General features: G+C 35.9%; 1 protein-coding gene and 2 long non-coding RNA genes across 5 annotated transcripts; 2 read left to right on the top strand and 1 right to left on the bottom strand.

Moving 5' to 3' along the window:
• Nucleotides 1-1,033: 1,033 nt before the first annotated feature.
• On the bottom strand, nucleotides 1,034-3,445 carry CAS (calcium sensing receptor). Its single transcript, XM_086575948.1, has 6 exons — nucleotides 3,116-3,445; nucleotides 2,779-3,024; nucleotides 2,194-2,386; nucleotides 1,945-2,086; nucleotides 1,544-1,675; nucleotides 1,034-1,421 (listed from the first exon to the last, which is right to left on the bottom strand). The coding sequence occupies exons 1-6, from the start codon at nucleotides 3,368-3,370 to the stop codon at nucleotides 1,169-1,171; spliced, it is 1,221 nt and encodes a 406-aa protein (XP_086432074.1). The 5' UTR covers nucleotides 3,371-3,445; the 3' UTR covers nucleotides 1,034-1,168.
• Nucleotides 3,446-18,549: 15,104 nt separating this feature from the next.
• Nucleotides 18,550-20,916, top strand: LOC147521600 (uncharacterized). 3 transcript variants are annotated; one of them, XR_015194248.1, is made up of 5 exons: nucleotides 18,550-18,597; nucleotides 18,683-18,739; nucleotides 18,836-18,923; nucleotides 20,232-20,373; nucleotides 20,758-20,914. It is a non-coding gene; the product is annotated as an uncharacterized LOC147521600 (long non-coding RNA). The 3 variants fall into 3 exon arrangements; XR_015194244.1 differs by having other exon boundaries at nucleotides 18,582-18,597; nucleotides 18,683-18,923; nucleotides 20,758-20,916; XR_015194238.1 differs by lacking the exon at nucleotides 18,550-18,597 and having other exon boundaries at nucleotides 18,657-18,923; nucleotides 20,758-20,908.
• LOC147521601 (uncharacterized) lies at nucleotides 19,523-20,091 on the top strand. Its single transcript, XR_015194229.1, has 3 exons — nucleotides 19,523-19,680; nucleotides 19,799-19,876; nucleotides 20,031-20,091. It is a non-coding gene; the product is annotated as an uncharacterized LOC147521601 (long non-coding RNA).
• Nucleotides 20,917-24,665: the final 3,749 nt, after the last annotated feature.

Genomic DNA, 24,665 nt, shown 5'->3' with positions numbered 1-24,665 from the left:
CAGTCAGTGGAGTCATACTGGTGCAGTTGCTAAAGTGAGTGCAGTCGGTCGAGGAGCAGTGCATTTCGCAATCATGTCTATGGAACATATGAACGTTCCCTTCAACTTCTGAGGGACAAGCAGTGAAGTATAAGAGAGAAGTGGAACATAAGAATTGAAGCACCAATCTGAGGACTATTTCCAAGCTAGAATAGTGAAAGTTTCAGTTCTGCAGCAAGTTCATCTGCCAAAAGAATTAAATCATAACAGAAACCAATAATAGGAAGTAGCCCACACTCTAGACTTAATTGAAAAAATGTGGGAAAAACATATGTACATATAAGAGAACTAAACTACCTTGAAGATCATGGATAAAACATCTCGATGAAGTGTATTCGCAAACAAAATAAATAGAAATAAAGTTACAAAGATATCTTTCTTGGGATTATTTTCATTAGAATTGTGTCTAACCCATTTCCTAATCACTATATGAATTATAAAGTAGCTTCCTTGTTGCTCTCGCATTTGTTCCTAATCACTATATGAATTATGAAAAAAAAGAAGAAAAGAATTAGGAAAGTCCCTTAGGATAAACAAAAAACCCCAATGGACTTGCTAAGACTTGAATAAATAAATAAAAATCAGGGGTATGTTCCACGCACATCTGACTAGTAATTCGTTCATGTGCAACCAGAATTTGCTGATGGCGGAGTGGGTCAAAATGGCGCCACATTGATTTTGTTGATGTCGCATGGCTGTTGCATATGTTTTTTTGTGATACTGTTTGAAGCTCACACATCTTTCTTGGCATTTCAAATAATGGAGTATCTTTACCAAAATAATAATAATGAAGGGATGTGGGAGCTAGATAAGGAATTGAATAGCACCAAGCAGGTATATATATGCTTCCTTTTTCTCTTGTGAGTAGTTACAACCCCAAAAGAAGTGTCTAGCATTTCTGTAGACTTTGCATAAGGTGCTTGTTGTTCTAAGCTAATGATGACAATGATTCTAATTATATGGTTTCCATTGTTGTGATTGAAATACTGAAGAGTAAGTTCTGAAGATTGTTCAGTTCATATTTCTCGGAGAATTAGAACAGATGGTGGTAACAGTACATCATTAATGCACTAAGTTACTTTGTACTTCCATGGACGAAAAAAAAAATAGTGAAAACAAAATTATTAAGTTAATCTATACTTCCAGGAAGAAGCTTCCTACTCAATTGAAGTGATGTTGAGCTACTAGTGCCTAATCTTCCAACTGCAGGAATTATTCGAGATGGTGACACAAGCTCTGCAACAGATACATTGTACGAATCTGTCCCTAGTCGACTTTGTAACCACCCTCGACTTCCAGAGAATCCATCAGCCATGACCCAGCAGCTCTTAACGCCAAGACTAGTAAGGGCCTTTGCAACTATTTTGGCTGTGTCAGAGTACCTGAGGAAGTTTCACAGATTGTAGATTAGCCAAATCCAAATTTGTGAACAATAAGAAGAAATTGATAGACACAAAAAAGGTTCATCTATACTAATGTTCATGGCAAGGAGTGTAGAACTTACGCGTCCATGATCACAATGTTGGAACCTTTGCCTAGTCTCTTGAGATATGAAATCTTCAAAGCGGTTATTTCAGCCTCTAATATCTTGGTGTCTCTGACAATGTTTTTAATCTTGCTTGGGACTTCTTCCAACCTGAATTATGAAAAGATCCAAGAGATAGTTGTCTACAAAAACTGAAGAGGTCAAAATTTGCATGCCTTCAATTGATAAAAAAAAAAATTGTTTCAAGTATTCGAGGACAAGGATGTATTTCTTTCCTACAAATTTAGAAAACAATATCATTATGTCTGCTACGATGGCAATGCCCTACTAATTTGTCTGGACTTCTCTTCTTGCCAACTGTTCTAGATAGCAAAAGTACATAACAGCAGTTGAATATAAAAGGAAGCATAACTACTTACGGAATTGATATAATCTTGTTTTTAGCAATGGAAGGAAGGCGAGGAACACCAGCTTTGTTCTTGTCTTTCTCTGATCGAATATCAACCAGGTAGTAATTCTGTGTTGAAAGCAGGTCCAGTGTTTGAGCAGGACTAAGCTTCCCTAGTGTGAAACCAACACTAGGTAAAGTATAGTGATATGTTTAAAATGGCGATCTCAAAAATAGTAGTTTCACAGGGTTCTGAAGAACAAGATGAGAAAATAATTACCTTTGTAACCACGGAAGTTATAAGTGATCACCGACCAGATTGGTGGTAGCAGAAGATATGCAAGGAAGACTGCGCCTGCTGTCTCCACAATCACAATTGGATCTGCCGATGTTAATGTCTCAATTGTAGATGAAGCAACAGGTTTGGCCACTTCAATTACTTTACTGCCTTGTTGCGCTGCTTCGGTCACAGTCTGTTATACAAAAGCTTTGTCAGGCAATATAACTTGATAATCAAGTAGGCTGGAATACACAAATGTTTGATTCTAAATCTCCATCTTCTATCCAAACAGATTTAATGGAACACACTTACAAACTTGTATATGAACTTAAGACCACATTTTAGTACCATTATTATTCAATTTTGTTAAATTAGCCAAGTGACCAATAGAAATCATTATCACAGATTCTGGCTTTGGATCCGACAGTCTCCTACATTATTAGTTAATACACTCTTTTGATTATCATATCCTTTATCATCTTGGATTTATCCAATAACTTCAGCATTCCACAATTTCGTCAAAATTGTGTAAATTGGAGTACGTACACTACAAATACAGGTAGATAAATGAAGCAAAGGGGGAACCTTAGCAGCACTATAAACTGGTTCTGTATCAATGCCTGAGCTCTGAAGGGCTTCTTCGACCTTTTTAGACGCCTCTGAAAGTACTGGCGAAGCAATCTTCACTGCTTGGTCACCAGCTTTCACTAAGAGAGGCAGAGCAAAATCAACTCCAGGCTTCAAAGTATCAACCACCACCTTAAATGCACCTTGAGTGAAGTCCAAAACACTTGAACCCACTTCTTGTGCTTGACCAATAGTGTCCTCTACCTATACAAAATGAAGAAAAGCAAACAAAGAATTCAACATGGATGAAAGGGGTACCTTAAAAGTGATAGAACTAGCTAAGAGAATGAATTACTTTTGTAAGAGAGGTCATGATTTGGTCTTTAGACAAGCTGAAAGCCTTAGCTTCATTGGGAGAAGTGATGAGGGTGAACAAAGAGAGTGCTGTTGATGTTGGTAAAGATACAGCAATTGGCCTAAATGGATTTCTAACTGGAGTGGATTTAGAAAGACAATAAACTTTGGGTGTGGAAGATAACATTGTATAAGGAGAAGAGGGTGGAGGAAGAAGAGAAGGCCTTGTTGCTGTGGATACAGCTCTTATGGCCATTTTTTTTGGAAGGGGAGAGAAAGGTGGGACTTCTGTGAGTGTGTGATGGAAATTGTGAAGGAGATACTATTGTTTTTTATTGTCCAATAATAAATGAGATGAGATAAATAGCTAGTCATAGTTTGTCAGTCGTCACACTTTTCTCAAATGGTCCTTCTCAAATCTCCACTTCAAACTATTATATTGCATAACAATAATTTGTTATGTATAATTTTGGATTTATAATAAATAAAATTGAGTTTTACCGATATATATATATATATATTATTATTATTATTGTGAAACTTTCCCAAAACAAGAATTTTATACATATTTGATTAAAAAAGTATCTAACTGTGAGTCATGCAGTGGCAGAAGTGGAGTGAAGAGGAGAGAGGGAGAGATTGAGAAAGCGTGGAAAGAGAGGGATTGAGAGGACGAAGAAAAGAGACAAGGAATGAGGAGAAAGAAAGGCAACGAAACCAAACCAAATGACTTTTTTTTTGTCACTTAGCCCCCCCCGGCCCAAAACGCGTTCCTCCGCTCACTTTTTTGATTATGAATATATTTTTATTTAATTTTATAATCAAGAATTGCTTTTATCAATTCTATGAGGAGGGCTGTCAACGGGCGGACCTGAACAGATACACCTAGGTCCAACCCTAGCCCAAAACATATATGAATTTTCGAGACCAAGCCCAGTCTAGGTCCTATTGGACAAGTTCGGATTCAGGCCGTCCGTTAGCAATGCATGGAAACTATTTTTTTTTCTAAAAATCAATCAAATTTGTAAGTAGCAAAAGTCAAACTCTCATATCTTGTGTGGCAAGCACAACACTAACCAACATTACTTCCAATTTTCTATGTACACTATTAGTAAATATATTATTAATATTAACTATAAAACACACAAATCTACTATAGATTTCAGGCCGGGTCATTATCAAACCGGACAAGGGTATGTCTAGACCTAGCCCAATAATCTTATCGGACTAAATGTAAAGTCTAAGTCCTTGTTTTATCGGTTCGGATTCAATCAAGCTTCGAGCTTGTCCCGGCCCATTAACAACCCTACTTCTGAGATTTTTCTGGAGACAGAACTAAACGTATATAACTAGGAAATAAATATTTGCTAAATACATAAAGCCATAACAAAGCTAAACATATATAACTAGGAAATAAAACTAGCTTGCTGAAGTTTTCCTTAATAAAACATACAAATGTTATGAACTGTGAAACAAACATATAAGTCTCGTACTAAAATTATTAAAAAATCATATCACATAAAAAATGCAATTTCCAATGACCACTTATAGCTCAGCAGTTCCCTCTGTAGGTCCACTCCCTACCTTTGTTAGATAGAACTACAGGATGAGTTGTGATCAAGCAGCCAACACATGAGGATATCACAAATGTCGTCTCCAAAATATATGAAAGAAGTTTTGCATTAAGGGTACGGTTGCAGTTGCAAGCATCAAGGATACTCTCCCAAAATTAAGTGTAAGGGACATCCTACATAATACTCACGTGATATGCACACAACACCTTGGCACAGTTCGTATGCAACGATCGACTCGATTTCGGATACTTACCACACTCGAAGTCAACTCGGCTCCGCACACTCGTTACACTCATTCAGCTCTCGAGATCGATTCGACTCTAGATACTCCGTACACGATTTCATCTGGTACTTGACACTCGACTCCGTCTCGTGACATCATCATCTGCTACTATCATCATTGTTATTATTAGCATTTTGAAGTTTTTCCTTAATAAAACATACAAAGCGTAATGAAACAAACTCAAATTAGCCCAAAAAAATCATATCGGTCACTTATCATTATTACGGTGTTCTCACCATCATTACACCCTATGCCAGCTCACACAACCTAACATCTGTCCATACCACTACATGTGTCCTACCAATCACTTGCTCACAATCTCTATAAAAGCTACCTTTAATAACTATATTTGGGTTTGATTCCATATTCTCTTCTGAAATGGATATGTAGGCATCTTCCCAACAGAGAAGAACAACCCCAACCAACATCCAAACACCTCCCCCTCTCAATCACCACTACCTCATTATCTTTGGTGTAATGCTGGATCTAATCTCTAGGGATAAAATTCGACATTAACATTTGGCACCATCTGTGGTAGATTCATCGAGAATCCGATAACTCACACAACTCTCTTTTCTGGTGATCAACATCTTCCATTCAAACTTTCACTGTGGATGTTGATCTGCCTCCTTCCGCCATATATGTTCAATTTCTCAAAAATATGTCACCCGCCACCACCGATTGTGAGGGCTTCTAAAGCACAGGCTGATTTTGATTTCTTGATCTGGAAAAACAAATCTTGGTCTGTTGCCTTCATTTTGTCATTCACAACTAGTGTACCGATGTTTATATTCTCACTAAACCCAATCTTCTTGTCAAGCAAACAAACTTAAACAATCACAATGCCAATAAATTAGAATTTTCTCATCAAAGCTTTTTATACAATTGCAACACAAACGAATAGCTGAAACAGATGTGAATGGTGCTGATGACAACACCCTCTACAGATAAGTTTTCACCTTTCTTTACTTTCTGAACTATTCCCCTAGCTACTTTAATTTTAATTTGGAGTGCCTATTTTTCTTAAAATGTTAATGTCAAATTTGAAACTTGCCACAATCTCAACTCGTTCAGTGTTGAAATGAACTCTCCTCCACGGCTATTGGGTTCACGCACCAACCACTAATTTATAGCGACGGATCCATAATTCATAATCGTGATCGCGGACATTACATTGTATCTCACGTCAATAAATTACTGAGATTCACGTCACCCGCTATCAAGCTACTATTTATCTATCGATCTTGATTGCCGACCTCAAATTTCTATGAGCCTCAGCAAGTCTCCACCAACTTTTGTGTTTGGACTTCGATCGGCCTTGCTTGACTGCCAACCTCATATTTCTACATAACGGCCTCAACTGGTTATCAATAGAAGCTGAGAATGTTAAATCAACACAGCGACTTCGTACCCAAACATGGAATTACTCGCATCAAGCTCGACACTCGATTTATTACAACTCTAAACTCGGATCATTCACATCAGCAACACGTTCGCCGACCTGAACTAGTTTCCACTAGTTGATAAATGGTTGAATATGATTTCCCTTCGGAATGAACAACAACCCCCTTTTGCATACTTTTTTCATCATATACATTCTTAGAATAAACCTCCACATGCCCAAAATGCTTCTCAGCCACCTTCTTGTCAAAATACAGACTTCCCAAAAATTGTTTCGTCATTTTCTTTTTGGCAAACAAAACATCATCATTAACAATACGACTCGAATCAGGACCTCCTTCCTCAGGGTTGGCTAATACAGCCAAATAGGCTTTCTCACTGACCGATCTAGGAGTGACCTTCTTATCAACTGATCTCCTCATACGTAGCATGGACACACCACCAAAAGGATGCAAACTCGACTCGAAAGACCCTAAAATACACAAACAGCTAATTAAACACATATATAACTAACTACTGGAAAAATAGGAAACATAAAAAAGTAGAAGCAATACCTATACTGATAGGAAGACACTCGGGAAACACTACCACTTCAGACGAGATAGCATCAGAATCAGACGTTTGGTCAATATCAGAATCAAACTTTAAAAGGCATTCAGTTTGTTCTTTCTCAAAGCGTTTTGATACCACCATCAAATATGTCCTCAACAGCATCAAAATCAGGCTTTAAAAGACATTCAACATGTTCCTTCTCAAACATATTGATACCACCATCAAGTAGTTCCTCAACAACATCAGAATCAGACGTTTGGTCAATATCAGAATCAAACTTTAAAAGACATTCAGTTTGTTCTTTCTCAAGCGTTTTGATACCACCATCAAATAGGTCATCAACAACATCAAAATTAGACTTTAAAAGACATTCAACATGTTCCTTCTCAAACATCTTGATACCACCATCAAGTAGATCCTCAACAACATCATAATCAGACTTTTGGTCAGTATAAGAATCAGACTTTAAACGACATTCAACACATTCCTCACAAGCGTCTTGATACCAACATCGAGTAGATCCTTGGTATTTCTCAGTATATTCCCTATAATATACACACTATTAATAAAGGTTGAGCAAAACAAAAACAAAAAAATCTTAAAAAATCAACCTAAAGCATATAGCAGTACCAAATGTCTACGCCACAGATGAGTCGAATTTGGTTTGCTTTGCATACAAGTTCACAACATCTAGTAGGTTACTACTGATCAGATCGCGAATAAACAAATGTCTCGGAGAGTAGTTGTCTCGTAATCAAATTCTCCTATGCCAAGCTTTCAACTAAAATAATTCCCAAAATCACAATGTCAATATCACATAGTTTACAACTAAAAGCACATTCTCAAAATAAACTCATGCTTAAAACAAATAAAGCAGTACATACAAAATATATAGACAAATCTAATCTACATAGATCAGCCCACAGTCAAAGATACCAAACAAAGTTCACTACAGGATCATGAGAATATTACCATTATAGACAAAGCTACACAAGAAAAAATGATTTATCATATTTTGTTTTCCTCAAGAAGAACTATAGATTTTTTTTTATCAAAACAGTATGAGTATAAGAATAAATATCATCAACAAATCATAACAAACATTTTATGAATACTAATAACATCATTAATAAAAAATAATAAGATCACAACATTACAAAACTAAAAATAAATAGTGAAACCATGATATTAATAACAATAACCATTATTAATAATAATAAAAATAAATAGTGAGTTATTCGATCTAAAATTTATACATGTTTTCTTCATTGGCTATGGAGACTTGGAGAGAAAATAAGCTTCAGATGAGTAGAAAACTTAAAAAGAGAAACACAATAAAACAAAAGCACGTATTTATAAATTATAATGTAAAAAATAGAGAAACCTGAATTTGGATATTTGCACATGAACAACTCGCATGTTCGTATTCATTTTTCTTGCACAGAAAGAAACAAATATTTGTTAACATTGGACCTGGATCGTGGGCTAAACCCATCAAAGAAATAGGACCATATTTGATGAACCAAAGGAGGAATGTTAGTGTTGTCTACATAAGACCCATAGGTCATCCCTCCTATAGTCCATCAACACGATCATATTTCTTGTAAATTTTGCACTATGGTTGAGAAGAGTAGTAGTGGTTGGAGTATGGTGTTTTGAGATACATCATCTTGGATAATTGAGAAAGTAAGTAATTGGAGATTGAGATAAGGCATATAGGATGTTCAGAGTTCAGGCTTTAGATCTAGACTTTAATGGTTGCTTGTACTTAGAAAAATGGGTATATATATGATCTAACGGTAGACCAGAATGAATCAAGGGTCAAAAAAAAAAAAAAAAAAATGATATTAATGGGTTGGGCACATAGAAGTGGCATAGTTTTGTTTGGGCTTGGCTAGTTTATTAATTGCACTCAAGCCTATGAGAAGCAGCACCATGTGCAGGACTGAAGGCGTGCCCCCATAGAGTCACACTTTTCTCAAATCTCCCCACTGATCCCGGAAGTACCTTTGCAAGTATAGTACAACTGTACATGTAATCCCCGGTAGCGGCGCCCTTTGTTCATTTTTTATAGTGGGTGAGTATTGGGTTGTCATTGTTCATCTGAAATCTTATGTTGGGGAGAATTGATGGATGGATAAAAACAAAACCTTTCTCTAAGCACTCATTTTCTATTTGTAGTTTTTGATGTTTAAAAGATGGTGGAAACATTAGTTATTAGGAGTTGATGATTGAAACATGAATGTTTAATTGGTTTGGTTCAAAACATATTAGTAAATGATGGATTGATGTAACTTGGTTAGTAAGTCATATTTATTTGATTGATTCAAATGAGTATAACAAGTTTTTGGGTTGAAATGAAATGAATAGCTAGCAAGATGTTAAAAGAACTAGTTGAAGGAAAACAAGATTTAAACAAGTTTTAATGGTAGAAAATAAGTTTGATTCATAAAATTTTGAGCTTGAAAACAATGGAAAATGGAAAAAAATAATAAAACTAATTAAAAAACTATATCTAATTAATGTTATGCTACTCCTACTAGAGTTTAGTTACTACTTAGCTAGCTCTTTTTTTTGTGGGTAATCTCTACACTTATACAAGTTTACCCCCCCCCCCCCCCCCTCCTCCTATTTCTTCTCATTCAAGTGACCTATTCTAGAACATTATCTACTATTCTTTTGTCTTCTAGAGTTGAGTGGATAAGACCAAGTCTTTGGGCCTAAGCCCATGTCTTTGAAAGGTTGAGCCTTTGGTCTTTGAAGCTTTAAGTGTTGAGCTCATGTTTTAAAATAGGTTGAGCCTTTGGCCTTTGGGTCTTTGAGTGTTGTTTAAGCCTTTGGGTCTTTGAGTTGATTTTGACTGTTAACCTTAACTTGACCGCTGACTTTTTCCAATAATCTTTATTTTTCACAAGAGGTTCATTTTTTGGCTTCTTTTGGCTTTAGAATTCGTCGTTTAAGATAATTCATTCAGAATAGGCTTGTATCATGAAAAAACAATAAGAACGTGAGTTTTCTACATTATTAATCATATAATTAGATTAAATTGAAGCATTATAAAGGAGATAAAACACACATATTTAAGGTATGATGTCAAAAGCATATGATCTAACGGTAGATCAGAATGAATCAAGGGTCACTATAAAAAAAGGTTTTTGTTCTACAATAGGGTTTCCTAACTTATACTACTCAAAATTAGATAATGTGGGCATGTGGCTGCGACATAGAAAATTGATATTAATAGATTATGCTCATAGAGGTGCCATAGTTTTGTTTGGGTTTGGCTAGTTTATTGATTGCATTCAAGCCTACGAGAAGCAGCACCATGTGCAGGACTGCAGGCGTGCCCCCATAGGGTCACACTTTTCTCAAATCTCCCCCACTGATCTCGGAAGTACACTTTGCAAGCATAGTACAACTGTACATGTAATCCCCGGCAGCGGTGCCATCTGTTCCTTTTTTATAGTGGGTGAGTATTGGGTTGTCATTCTTCATCTGAAATCTTATGTTGGGAAGAATTAATTGATGGATAAAAACTAAACCTTTCTATAAACACCCATTTTCTATTTGTAGTTTTTGATGTTTAAAAGATGGTGGAAACATTAGTTATTAGGAGTTAATGATTGAAACATGAATGTTTAATTGGTTTGGTTTAAAACATGTTAGTAAATGATGGATTGATTCAAATGAGTATAACAAGTTTTTAGGTTATACTTATTTGATGGATTGATCCAATAATAAACGAGATGAGATAGCTAGTCATAGTTTGTCACACTTTTCTCAAATGGGTCCTTCTCAAATCTCCACTTCAAACTATTATATTGCATTAATTATTGCATAACAATAATTTGTAATGTGTAACATTTGGATCTATAATAAATAAAATTGAGTTTTACCTATCATAAAAAAAATAAAAAAAAAATAAAAAATATTATTATTATTGCATAACAAGAATTTTATACATACTAGTATACTGCTATGCAGTGGGGGCATGAGCGGAGAGGGAGAGTGGAGAGTGGAGAGGGGAGAGGGGGAGATTGAGAGGGGAGAGGGGAGAGGGAGAGATTGAGAGGGCGTGGAGAGGGAGATTGAGAGGGATGAAGATAAGAGACGAGGAATGAAGACAGACAGATAGAAACCAACCAAATGACTTTTTGTTCACATAGACCCCCCCCCCCTTCAGCCCAAAACGTAGGGCTATCAACGGGTGGACCTGAACAGGACACACCTAGGTCCAGCCCTAGCCCAAAATATATATGAATTTTCGAGACCAAGCCCAGTCTAGATCTTATTGGACAAGTTCGGATTCAGGCCGTCCGTTAGCAATACATGGAAACTATTTTTTTTTTCTAAAAATCAATCAAATTTGTAAGTAGCAAGAGTCAAACTCTCATATCTTGTGTGGCAAACACAACACTAACCAACATTACTTCCAATTTTCTATGTACACTATTAGTAAATATATTATTAATATTAACTATAAAACACACAAATCTATTATAGATTTCGGGCCAGGTCATTATCGGACCGGACAAGGGTATGTCTAGACCTAGCCCAATAATCTTATCGGACTAAATGTAAAGTCTAAGTCCTTGTTTTATCGGTTCGGATTCAATCGGGCTTCAAGCTTGTCTCAGCCCATTGACAACCCTACTTATGAGATTTTTCTGGAGACAGAACTAAATGTATATAACTAGGAAATAAAAATTTGCTGAATACATAAAGCGAACAAAGCTAAATATATATAACTAGGAAATAAAACTAGCTTGCTGAAGTTTTCCTTAATAAAACATACAAATGTTATGAATTGTGGAACAAACATATAAGTCTTATACTAAAATTATTAAAAAATCATATCACATAAAAATGCAATTTCCAATGACCACTTATATCTCAACAGTTTCCTCTGTAGGTCCACTCCCTACCTTTGTTAGATAGAACTACAGGATGAGTTGTGATCAAGCAGACAACACATGAGGATATCACAAATAACCTCAATATATGAAAGAAGTTTTGCATCAAGGGTATGGTTGCAGTTGCAAGCATCAAGGATACTCTCCCAAAATTAAGTGTAAGGGACATCCTACATAATACTCACGTGATATGCACACAACACCCTGGCACAGTTCGTATGCAAATAATCGACTAGATTACGGATACTTAGCACACTCGAAGTCGACTCGGCTCCGCACACTCATTCAGGTCTTGAGATTGATTTGACTCTAGATACTCCATACACGATTTCATCTGGTACTTGACATTCGACTCCGTCTTGTGACATCATCACCTACTACTGTCATCATTGTTATCATTAACATTAGGCCTCCGCCCACCGTAATACTCAGATTATTACGGTCACTTATCATCATTACGGTGTTCTCACCATCATTACACCCTATGCCAGCTCATGCAACCTAACATCTGTCCATACCACTACACGTGTCCTACCAATCACTTGTTAACAATCTCTATAAAAGCTACATTTAATAACTATATTTGGGCTTGATTCAATATTCTCTTCTGAAATGGATATGTAGGTATCTTCCCCATAGAGAAGAACAACCCCAACCAACATCCAAGCACCTCCCCCTCTCAATCACCACTACCCCTCATTATCTTTGGTGTAATGTTGGATCTAATCTCTAGGGATAAAATTCGACATTAACATTTAGCCGTCTGTGGTAGATTCATCGAGAATCGGATAACTCACACAACTCTCTTTTCTGGTGATCAACATCTTCCATTCAAACTTTCACCATGGATGTTGATCTACCTCCTTCCGCTGTCTATGTTCAATTTCTCAAAAATATGTCACCCACCGCCACCGATTGTGAGGGCTTCTAAAGCATAGGCTGATTTTGATTTCTTGATCCGGAAAAACAAATATTAGTCTGTTGCCTTCATTTTGTCATTCACAACTGGTGTATCGATGTTTATCTTCTCACTAAACTCAATCTTCTTGTCAAGCAAACAAACTTAAACAATCACAATGCCAATGAATTAGAATTTTCTCATCAAAGCTTTATACAATTGCAACACAAACGAATAGCTGAAACAGATGTGAATGGTGCTAACAACACCCTCTACAAATAAGTTTTCACCTTTATTTACTTTCTGAACTATTCCCCTATTTTAATTTTAATTTGGAGCGCCTATTTTTCTTGAAATGTTAATGTCAAATTTGAAACTTGCCACAATCTCAACTCGTTTAGTGTTGAAATGAACTCTCCTCCATCGCTATTAGGTTCACACACCAACCACTAATTTATAGCGACGGATCCATAATTCACAATCATGATCGCGGACATTACATTGCATCTCATGTCAATAAATTACTGAGATTCACGTCACCCGCTATCAAGCTACTATTTATCTATCAGTCTTGATTGCCGACCTCAAATTTCTATGAACCTCAACAAGTCTCCACCAACTTTTGTGTTTGGACTTCGATCGGTCTTGCTTGACTGCCAACCTCAAATTTCTACACAACGGCCTCAACTGGTTATCTATAGAAGCTGAGAATGTTAAAGCAACGCAGCGACTTCGTACCCAAACATGGAATTACTCGCATCAAGCTCGACACTCGATTTATTACAACTCTGAACTTGGATCATTCACATTAGCAACACGTACGCCGACCTGAACTAGTTTTCCACTAGTTGATATATCATTTAGTCATGATATGATGAGCCACTCCTACGAAGCATACAATACTACAAGGTTGTTCACAAGCTCTATCAAGATTATATTTATCACGACAATATATAAGACTTGTCCATTTATCGAGGCAGTTAGTAAGCCCTCTCCTGTCTACAAGGTGTTCACTCTATATCACTCGCTCGGTCTTTCTTCACTTGCTTGTTCAAGGCGTCACCTAACTTTGCTCAATTCGTCACTCGACATTACTCAAGTCAACATCGCTATGCAAGTCGTCATTCGCTTTTGCTCAAATCAACTTCACAACTCTCATGAGGACAAGATGAATGCAGGACATCCATCGGCAGTACACCAACAAACACAACAACATTTACTTCAAACGCCTTGTAACGACGTCCTCTACCACTTTCTAGTGGATTCTCAACGGACTGCAGCTTTAGCTTGGTTGTCTATGACATTTCTATATTCACTATGGCTTGACTTGGTGAAGGTTTGACAAAAATCTACACCTCTGTCACCAAATGTTGTCAGTAATGGAGTACCAAGAGTTGGGTCATGGACCTACTTGGATTTTGTATGTATGCATTGATGAGGCCATTGTAAGGGCCCTCGACATGTAAGTTTTGAATTTGAGTTTCAGAGAATATAGATTAAAGCCAAGCCCTTAGTGATCAAGCATTATAAATACTGAAATGTCAGGTCATTGTTGGTAAGAAGGGAAAATGTAAATGAAAAAATAAAAATACTTAACCTTGATTGTGTTGATGCTTTTGATGAATGCCTAAGTCTGAAATGAAATTCATGGTGTTTTGAGCAAACAGACGGTGCCAAATGTAAATGTCTAAATTTACACCGAGGACTAAGACTTAGTTTTTAGCTCTTAAGTTATGATAATAAAGAGGGGATTGTTTTATTTGGTGTTAATGGCTACTCTTCATGAGTAAGAAGATTCATGTGTATCTAGCACTGTGTTAGTAAGTCTGGAATAATCAAGCCACATGTATCTCTTAGAGGGTGGTTTTTATAGTCATTGAAAGTGGGTATTAGGTGGGGCACGTGTACTGATGTGAAGTCGTGATGAATGACATGTATCTGTGAGAGGCACACGAATAACAATTGTAGGTGTTTAGGTCTATCTAAGTTAGCATAGGGTGTAATGATGGTGTTCTCCGTAATGATGGTGGATGGTTGTAATAGTGCATGTATTACGGCAGAAAATGGGTTTAAGGATAAATTAGTAATTATGATAGTGGTACGTGATGACGTTATGAGATGAAGTCGAGTGACGAGTCACTGGGCTGCTAAGTATGTGAGTCTTCTGCTATAGTGAGATCTTGGAGTTGTTTGCAAGTGTGATGGATATTCATATATCTGGGGTCGCATTATACTGGGGGAGTCGTTGCATGTGAGTCTCGTGCACATCATGTGACTGGTGGGATGTCCCTTATAATTATGAACTATGGAACAAACATATAAGTCTTGTACTAAAATTATTACAAAATCATATCACATAAAAATGCAATTTCCAATGACCACTTATAGCTTAGCAGTTCCCTCTGTAGGTCCACTCCCTACCCTACATGTTACATATATTTACACCCAATTGTATATTAGTTAGTTCGTTTATTTAATTTGTTTGATTTAGTTAGTGTGTTTCTAGTAATTTTGCAGGAATTGGAGTTAATGTGGAACTATTAGTGCATAACTATTGTTTTGTCAGCATTACATCCCCGGCAACGGCGCCAAAAACTTGGTGGATATTTAACCGGTCTAAACGAACTAACTAATATACAATTGGGTGTACATATATGTAACATTTACGTGTTTATCAATGTCCAACCTCTGTACCAATACTTGCCTCCTCCACCTGTTCCTCAGCAGATCCCACTGTTCCAATCGACTGCAGGTCCACTCCCAGTAACAACATTCTCTTCACCATTCTCCTTAGCGCTAACAACAATTGCCTCTAACTTATGCAACACAAACTCCCCTCCTACCTTCATTAGAGAAATCATACCATTGATTTCCAATTTCATATAAGTTACCAACTCCCTCTATCCTTTCCCCATTACTGTACCTCATATAAATGGTTGAATATGATTTCCCTTCAGAATGAACAACAACCCCCTTTTGCATATTTTTTTCATCATATACATTCTTAGAATAAACCTCCACATGCCCAAAATGCTTCTCAGTCACCTTCTTGTCAACATACAGACTTCCCAAAAATTGTTTCGTCATTTTCTTTTTGGCGACTCGAATCAGGACCTCCTTCCTCAGGGTTGGCCAATGTAGCCAAATAGGCTTTCTCACTGGCCGATCCGGGAGCGACCTTCTTATCAACTGATCTCCTCATAGGTAGTTTGGACACACCACCAAAGAGTTTATGACTATTTAGTACCACAAACTTTCACTTTTTTTCCTAAATGGTACATGTATTTTGTTTCTCACATATTCATACCACGAACTTTCAATTTGTTTCAATATAGTACCTCAATTTCTTTTCCATCCAATTCCGTCCAATTTCACTAATGGTTTCGCTAACGCCGTTAGTGACCTCACATAAACAGTTTTTTTTTTTTTTAATTTTAAATTAAGTCTTTATTTTTTAAAAGAACATTATTCATGTGAACAGTGTTTTTTATTTTTTAACTCAATCTTAAAAATTAAGTCTTTATTTTAAAAAACATTATTCACATAAACATTTTTTTTATTTTTTTTTATTAATAATCTTTAATCAATCTTAAAAATTATTTTTTTTAAATATTGTTTACGCAAATAGTGTTTTTTTAGAATTAATTTTTAAGATTGATTAAATATTATTTAAAAAAAAACAAAACCCCCACTTTTCACGTGAATAGTGGTTTTTTAAAATAAAGACTTAATTTTAAAGATTGATTTAAAAAAAAAAACACACACACACACACACACACACACACACACTGTTCACGTGAGGTCACTAACGACGTTAGCGGAATCGTTAGTGAAATTGAATGGAAAAGAGATTGAGGTACTAAATTGAAACAAATTAAAAGTTCGTGGTACGAATAGGCGAGAAACAAAGTACAAGTGCCATTTAAAAAAAAATGAAAGTTCGTAGTACTAAATATTCATAAACTCCACCACCAAAAGGATGCAAACTCGACTTGAAAGACCTTAAAATACACAAACAACTAATTAAACACATATATAACTAACTACTGAAAAAATAGGGAACAAAAAAAAGTAAAAGCAATACCTATACTGATATGAAGACACTCGGGAAACACTACCACTTCAGATGGGATAGCATTAGAATCAGACGTTTGGTCAATATTAGAATCAGACTTTAAAAGACATTCAGTTTGTTCTTTCTCAAGCGTTTTGATACCACCATCAAATAGGTCCTCAACAGCATCAAAATCAGACTTTAAAAGACATTTAGCATGTTCCTTCTCAAACATCTTGATACCACCATCAAGTAGATCCTCAACAGCATCAGAATCAGACTTTTGTCGGTCCCAGAATCAGACTTTAAACGACATTCACTACAAGAAAATGGACTTTTGCCCACGGATACCCGGTATTTTTTGCCACGGTCATGAACCCTTGCTACTTTTCCCACGACTATTGACCGTAAGAAATAGTTTTAAACTTCGTTAGCATGCTTAAATACCATTACCCACGGTTTATGTGTTACTTGGGCCGTGGGTGGTATAGAGAAACCGTCGGGTAAGACTTTTTTTCTTTTTGTAGATTCACATCCACGCGTTTTGGTAGTGGGCTTAGGGCCTAAAATTGGTGGGGTATAACATACTGATCATACACTCGATCGATTTAGTTATTATATTTTCTTTTTCCCCACCACCACTTCTGCGCACAAAACGAGAGTGAAAGGGAGAAAAACTATATCAAAGTTAAATCATTATTTTGTGAAATTAGAGTTCAAAGATTAAATCTTTGAGTTGTTTTTGAGTAATAATGGGTGCTGAAATCACATAGAGGGCATTTTAAAATTCACACACACACACGACTCATTTGAGACCTTTGCTCTTTAACTTGGATGAGAAAAGAAAAAGAAAACCCTAGAAACAAAATTTGAGAAAGGAATCCGATGTTTGATGGGATTTGGAGTAGAAACACACGCAAATCGAGGTTTTTTCTGAGAAAGGTAAACATCTCTCAAACTCTTCTCGATCGCAGATTGATTTAGTTGCATGTGATAATTAAGTTCTCTTCCTCTTCATTTGTTCATGTATTTTGAGGTTCGATTTGCCATAAAATTGAAGTCGCCCAATCTTAAAAGTTTATATTTTCCTTGTAAATATACCTTTTGAGATTCAGTTCTTCCTTCTCAAATTCTGTTGAAGAGAAATCCATTCACAAACTATGGAATTTTCAAAGTTTATTTGTCAAATTTTAAGTGCTTCTATTTCGTAGAAAGGATCTTTTTGAAGGAGCGGATTCATGGTAGTTCTCTGTTCAAGTCTTTAATGGCCATGACAATTTTCATTGTTTGAACCTTGAGTAGAATTCTTCAATTTGGATTAGGTGGCTTTCCCTTTAAAGACCAACAGTTTCACCTTGAATATTATACTTTTTTGCTTTAAAATTTGCTAAAGTTTCAATGCATTTCAGTCCACTTTATGTTAGAGTTTAATAATTTATATTAGGTTCCATTTGTTAAGCACAACCTCATCATATTTCTCGGTGGGTCTTCATATTGTAACATCAATGTAGCATATACGGAAGTTTGATTATTATTTTTCAGGGTGGAGTCGGAGTCCTTGCGGCATCTATCAATAAATATTGCCCTCGGTGCCTCCTCCAAGATCAACTATATAAAGAAAGCCTTTAGTCCTAACGGAAGAACACTTGCATCTACACAAGTAGGTTGATGTTGTTGTTCACGATGTTTTCGTTCTTCATTGATAAAAATTTATGACCTTTCTTTGCATATGGCGACCATCTTTGCCAAAATTATTTTTTTGGAAGTTGCTTAAAAGTGTTGATTGGTCATTTCGGACACCTTGGGTGGTAAGCGATTAGTTGTCAAGTTTTACATGCTTTGATATATATCATAACCAATTTAGGACTATGTTTAGATAATTCCTACCAACAGGGCAACAGGTTCTAAATTATATGTGGATGGCGCATCAAACCTCTGTATAGGAATCTGGTTTGTTTTTGCCTCAGTCTTGTTTGTTTTTTCTTAATCTGAAAATGCGAGTTGTATACATGTGGTTTCTTTGTGTTATATATATTTTTTAAACAGTTCTGCTCCAGAACTTGTTGGCCTGCTATCGGAACTGAAAAATGCTCTCGATCAACTTGAAAACAAAGTTAATCCACTTATAAACAAGGTATTTCCCTTTGCATCAAGCATCATTTTCTGCAAAGAAGAAATTTTCGATGATGGAGATCCATCCCTAAAGGCTGGAAAGAAATGTTTGATCCATTGCTTTTAGGAGCTTGTTAAAGCTCTGTGCCATTTTGGTGTCTAGTATAGTGGTTCATAAGTTGAAACCATTAAATGGTCGAACCTTTAGTTGCATTCAACACAGTTGTCTCAACAGGATTGTGTTCATATTTCTTTTGTGTAGCTTCCATAGTACCCTTCTTTCTATATTGAAGTAAGGTGTAATTGCAGGTGAAAAATGGTAATGGCGATTACCAAGGGAGGGATGCGGTATTTGGAGACAAAACAACTTTTGTTGGCCTATTGCCAAGCTATTAGCTTTTATCTTCTTCTCAAGTCGAGGGAGGGTCATTCCGTGATCATCCAGTCATAGCTTGTCTGGTGGAGATCAAGAACTTGTTGGACAAGGTCTCGTCTTCTAAATTAAGTTTGCTGTTTTCCTTTTGGGAAAAATGATTCTATAGCTAGAAAGTTTGGCTCTGATAGCTTTCTAAACTTGAAATTTTCTGCCACATGTTTCAATCCGGATGAAACGATTTTGATGATAATTTCCTTCAGAACTTGAAGAGATTATAAATGAGGACCATGGGTCTGAATCAGGAGCCAAGCTGATCAAAGAAATTGTTGCATTGGCATCTGAATCTGTAAGCTTAAGTGACTCACACTCGTCACTCCCGGTCAAAAGAAGTAAAGAATCTATGGTATTTATCTATCTTGAATTTACTGCGAGAAATATTGTTGGTGATTTTTATTAAGTGGCAATAATTAGTTAGTTAAAGTCCTTTAAGCTTGATCAAAACAGTTTTGAAAAAACTGCAGCCTCGTGAAAAAGTTGAGGTGGTTAATGGTAGCATTTCAGAGGGGAAGGAGAACAAACATGAGAAATGCAAGAGACAGGTTTATAATGACTTTGACTATCATTTACAAAGTTCTTACTCCCATCTTCGTTGTCCCCTTTGTCTCACAATCCCACACGACCGCTTGCTATTACTACTTCTAGTTTAGTTCCATGCTTGATTTGTTGGATTATTAATATACATTGTACTATTAGGTTGGTTCACAAAGCATGGAGATCTTTGAAAGTAAGGGCAAGTCTCGAGGAAAAACTGAAAACGTAAGGGAATTTTTAGCTCAGAACAAACAAGTTGGATAAAAGTTGCATTCAAGGTATACTTTTTCAGCAGATGAGCCAACATTTGCTTTGTGTATTTGAGAGTAATTTAATACTAAAACTTTTTCTTTTCTTGGACAGGCGGCTTGAAACACTAGATGATTTTGGTGATGAGGTCATGGACAAGGATAGCGGAAATGCTAACCTGAGTAATGGGCGTTCAAGTTCAATGCATTCGACTAAACTTTTGAAAGTGGTAGCTCCAAAGTTGACTAAATTAAAGGTAAATAATCTGGTGGTTTTTTAGAGACCGAGAAGAGTTTAATGATGATTTAATTTAACCCAAATTTCACTTTTCTTCCATTTAAAATCGTTATGAAATCCTAGAAAATGTGGTATGTTTTGTTGGTGTCTCTCCTTCATTTGATCACTATTGTTTTGTTGCTTGAAAAACTTTTTGATTAAAGACCGATGGTTCTCCTGGCCATTTAGTGTCTTGTACAATTGTACTTGTATTATAAGGCTATTCATATGATATATGACTAGGCTGACATTGCCGAGTTTATCAAAGTGGTTTCTAATAAAACAGTGTTTTTCAGCTCCCATAGTTTTGAGTCATTGTCATTTTGTAGTTTTAACTAAGCCTACTTGTTTTACCGCATTACAGGGGCCATATTATTGTGGTGTTGGTGCTGACAAAGCCTTTGGGTGTGACATCGTTGATTCGCATTACAAAGCATGCCTTCTATGCAGGTATCAACATTAGCGGAATCAACGGAGAAGTGATGCTAGGACAAGTATTATTATTGATATTTTGTCCTCTTTTTCCTTTGTTGCTTTCTCCATACCTTGTAATTATATATATATATATATATATATTTTATAGCTCAACCGAGATTTTTTCAAGATGATGAAGATGAATGGAAATGGTGATTTTGAGGTGTAGGATGGTTAGGGGAGTTTTGCTAGGCCGGTTGATTGTAGGTGAAAATTAAAATATCAATATTTTTTTAAAAAAAATAAATACCTTTCCCACGGTCCATAGCCGTCGCAAAAGCACTTTTTCCCACGATCGTTCACTTTACCCACGGTTAAATAACAACAAACCAAAACCAAAATTCACCTTGCAAAGAAATCCCACGAACTAAGGCGAGGGAAATATCTTTTCCCACGGATTCTAACTGTCGGTAAAACTAATCTTTCCCCACGGACTACAACTGTGGGAAATATTGATTTTTTCCGACGGCTTTTCCTATGGGTTTAAGCCGTGGCAATACCGACGGCAATGACCGTCGCAAAGACCGTCGCTATTGGTGAGCTTTACCGACGGTCATGACTGTCGGCAGACCATTTCCGACGCACAAAAAGCCCACGGTCCTCTAATGGTCCAAAACCGTGGGAAAAGCCCTTTTCCCACGGTTTTGGACCGTGGCGTAAAACCTATTTTCTTGTAGTGATTCAACACATTCCTTCATAAGCGTCTTGATACCAACATCGAGTAGATCTTTGGTATTTCTCAGTATATTCCCTATAATATACACACTATTAATAAAGGTTGAGCAAAACAAAAACAAAAAAATCTCAAAAAAAATCAACCTAAAGCAAATAGCCGTACCAAATGTCTAGGCCATAGATGAGTCGAATTTGGTTTTCTTTGCATACAAGTTCACAACATTTAGTAGGTTACTACTAATCAGATGCGAATAAACAAATGCCTCGGAGAGTAGTTGTCTCGTAATCAAATTCTCTTATGCCAAGCTTTCAACTAAAATGAGGCATTCCCAAAATCACATAGTTTTCAACTAAAAGCACATTCTCAAAATCAACTCATGCTTAAAACAAATAAAGCAGTACATACAAAATATATAGACAAATCTAATCTACATAGATCATCCCACAGTCAAAGATACCAAACAAAGTTCACTACAGGATCATGAGAATATTACCATTATAGACAAAGCTACACAAGAAAAAATGATTTATCATATTTTGTTTTCCTCAAGAAGAACTATAGATTTTTTTTATCAAAACAGTATGGGTATAAGAATAAATATCATCAACAAATCATAACAAACATTTTATGAATACTAATAACATCATTAATAACAAATAATAAGATCACAACATTACAAAACTAAAAATAAATAGTGAAACCATGATATTAATAACAATAACCATTAATAATAATAATAATAATAAATAGTGAGATATTCGATCTAAAACTTATACCTATTTTCTTCATTGGTTAGGGAGACTTGGAGAGAAAATAAGCTTCGGATGAGTAGAAAACTTAAAAAGAGAAACACAAGAAAACAAAAGCACATATTTATAAATTATAATGTAAAAAATAGAGAGACCTGAATTTGGATATTTGCACATGAACAACTCGCATGTTCATATTCATTTTTCTTGCACAGAAAGAAACAAATATTTGTTAACATTGGACCTAGATCGTGGGCTAAACCCATCAAAGAAATAGGACTGTATTTGATGAACCAAAGGAGGAATGCTAGTGGTGTCTACATAAGACCCACAGGTCATCCCTCCTATAGTCCATCAACACGATCATATTCCTTGTAAATTTTGCACTATGGTTGAGAAGAGTAGTAGTGGTTGGAGTATGGTGTTTTGAGATACATCATCTTGGGTAATTGAGAAAGTAAGTAATTGGAGATTGAGAGAGGGAATATAGGATGTTCAGAGTTCAAGCTTTAGATATAGACTTTAAGGTTTGCTTGTACTTAGAAAAATGGGTATACATATGATCTAACGGTAGACCATAATGAATCAAGGGTCACTATAAAAAAAAATGTTTTTGCTGTATAATAGGGTTTCCTAACTTATACTACTCAAAATTAGACAATGTGGGCATGTGGTTGCGACATAGAAAATTGATATTAATGGGTTGGGCTCATAGAGGTGGCATATTTTTGTTTGGGCTTGGCTAGTTTATTGATTGCACTCAAGCCTATGAGAAGCAGCACCATGCGTAGGACTGAAGGCGTGCCCCCATAGGGTCACACTTTTCTCAAATCTCCCCCACTGATCTCGGAAGTACCTTTGCAAGCATAGTATTGGGTTGTCATTGTTCATCTGAAATCTTATGTTGGAGAGAATTGATGGATGGATAAAAACTAAACCTTTATCTAAACACTAATTTTCTATTTGTAGTTTTTTATGTTTAAAATATGGTGGAAACACTAGTTATTAGGAGTTGATGATTGAAACATGAATGTTTAATTGGTTTAGTTCAAAACATATTAGTAAATGATGGATTGATGTAACTTGGTTAGCAAGTCATATTTATTTGATTGATTCAAATGAGTATAACAACTTTTTGGGTTGAAATGAAATGAATAGCTAGCAAGATGTTGAAAGAACTAGTTGAAGGAAAACAAGATTTAAACAAGTTTCAATGGTAGAAAATAAGTTTGATTCATAAAAGTTTGAGCTTGAAAACAATGGAAAATGGAAAACAATAATAAAACTAATTAAAAAACTATATCTAATTAATGTTATGCTACTCCTACTAGAATTTAGTTACTACTTAGCTAGCTCTCTTTTTGGTGGGTAATCTCTACACTTATACAAGTTTAACACTTCCTATTTCTTCTTATTCAAGTGACCTATTCTAGAACATTCACTATTCTTCTTTTGTCTTCTAGAGTTGAGTGGATAAGACCAAGTCTTTGGGCCTAAGTTCATGTCTTTGAAGCTTTAAATGTTGAGCTCATGTTTTGAAATAGGTTAAGCCTTTGGCCTTTGGGTCTTTGAGTAATGTTTAAATCCTTGAGCCTTTGAGTTGATTTTGACTGTTAACCTTAACTTGACCGCTGACTTTTTCCAATAATCTTTATTTTTCACAAGAGGTCCATTTTTTGCTCCTTTTGGCTCTAGAATTCGTCGTTTAAGATAATTCATCCAGAATAGGCTTGTATCATGAAAAAACAATAAGAACATGAGTTTTATACATTATTAATCATATAATTATTAGACTAAATTGAAGCATTATAAAGGGATAAAAATGCATATTTAAAGTATGATGTCAAAAACATTTGATCTAACGGTAAATCAGAATGAATCAAGGGTCACTATAAAAAAAAGGTTTTTGTTGTACAATAGGATTTCCTAACTTATACTACTCAAAATTAGACAATGTGGGCATGTGGCTGCGACATAGAAAATTGATATTAATGGTTATGCTCATAGAGGTGGCATAGTTTTGTTTGGGCTTGGCTAGTTTATTGTTTGCACTCAAGCCTACGAGAAGCATCACTATGTGCAGGACTGAAGGCGTGCCCCCATAGAGTCACACTTTTCTCAAATCTCCCCCACTGATCTCAGAAGTACACTTTGCAAGTATAATACAACTGTACATGTAATCGACTGAGTCAACCAAGTAATTGCGGTTGGGTGGACTCGCTTTAAAAAATCAATTCCAAGATGTGGTCGATATATTCATGAGTTGCCTGTTTGGAATCATGAACTGATTTTTATTATATATTTTACGTCAAGACTCGGGCTGACATCAAGACCTAAGTAGTTAAAATCGGTTTTCGAAACTAATCGGTTGAG

Source organism: Coptis chinensis, chromosome 1 (genome assembly GCF_015680905.1).
Source record: "Coptis chinensis isolate HL-2020 chromosome 1, ASM1568090v1, whole genome shotgun sequence".
Taxonomy (NCBI): domain Eukaryota; kingdom Viridiplantae; phylum Streptophyta; class Magnoliopsida; order Ranunculales; family Ranunculaceae; genus Coptis; species Coptis chinensis.
This window is presented reverse-complemented; position numbering and strand designations above follow the sequence as displayed.

What these genes read in the sequence shown, in the direction of transcription:
- CAS (XM_086575948.1), bottom strand. Translation starts at nt 3,370, where the DNA reads ATGGCCATAAGAGCTGTATCCACAGCAACAAGGCCTTCTCTTCTTCCT. An exon ending in TCATGACCTCTCTTACAAAA is followed by an intron (nt 3,025 to 3,115) that starts GTAATTCATTCT and finishes CATTTTGTATAG; the next exon opens with GTAGAGGACACTATTGGTCA. An exon ending in AACAAGATTATATCAATTCC is followed by an intron (nt 1,676 to 1,944) that starts GTAAGTAGTTAT and finishes TTCATAATTCAG; the next exon opens with GTTGGAAGAAGTCCCAAGCA.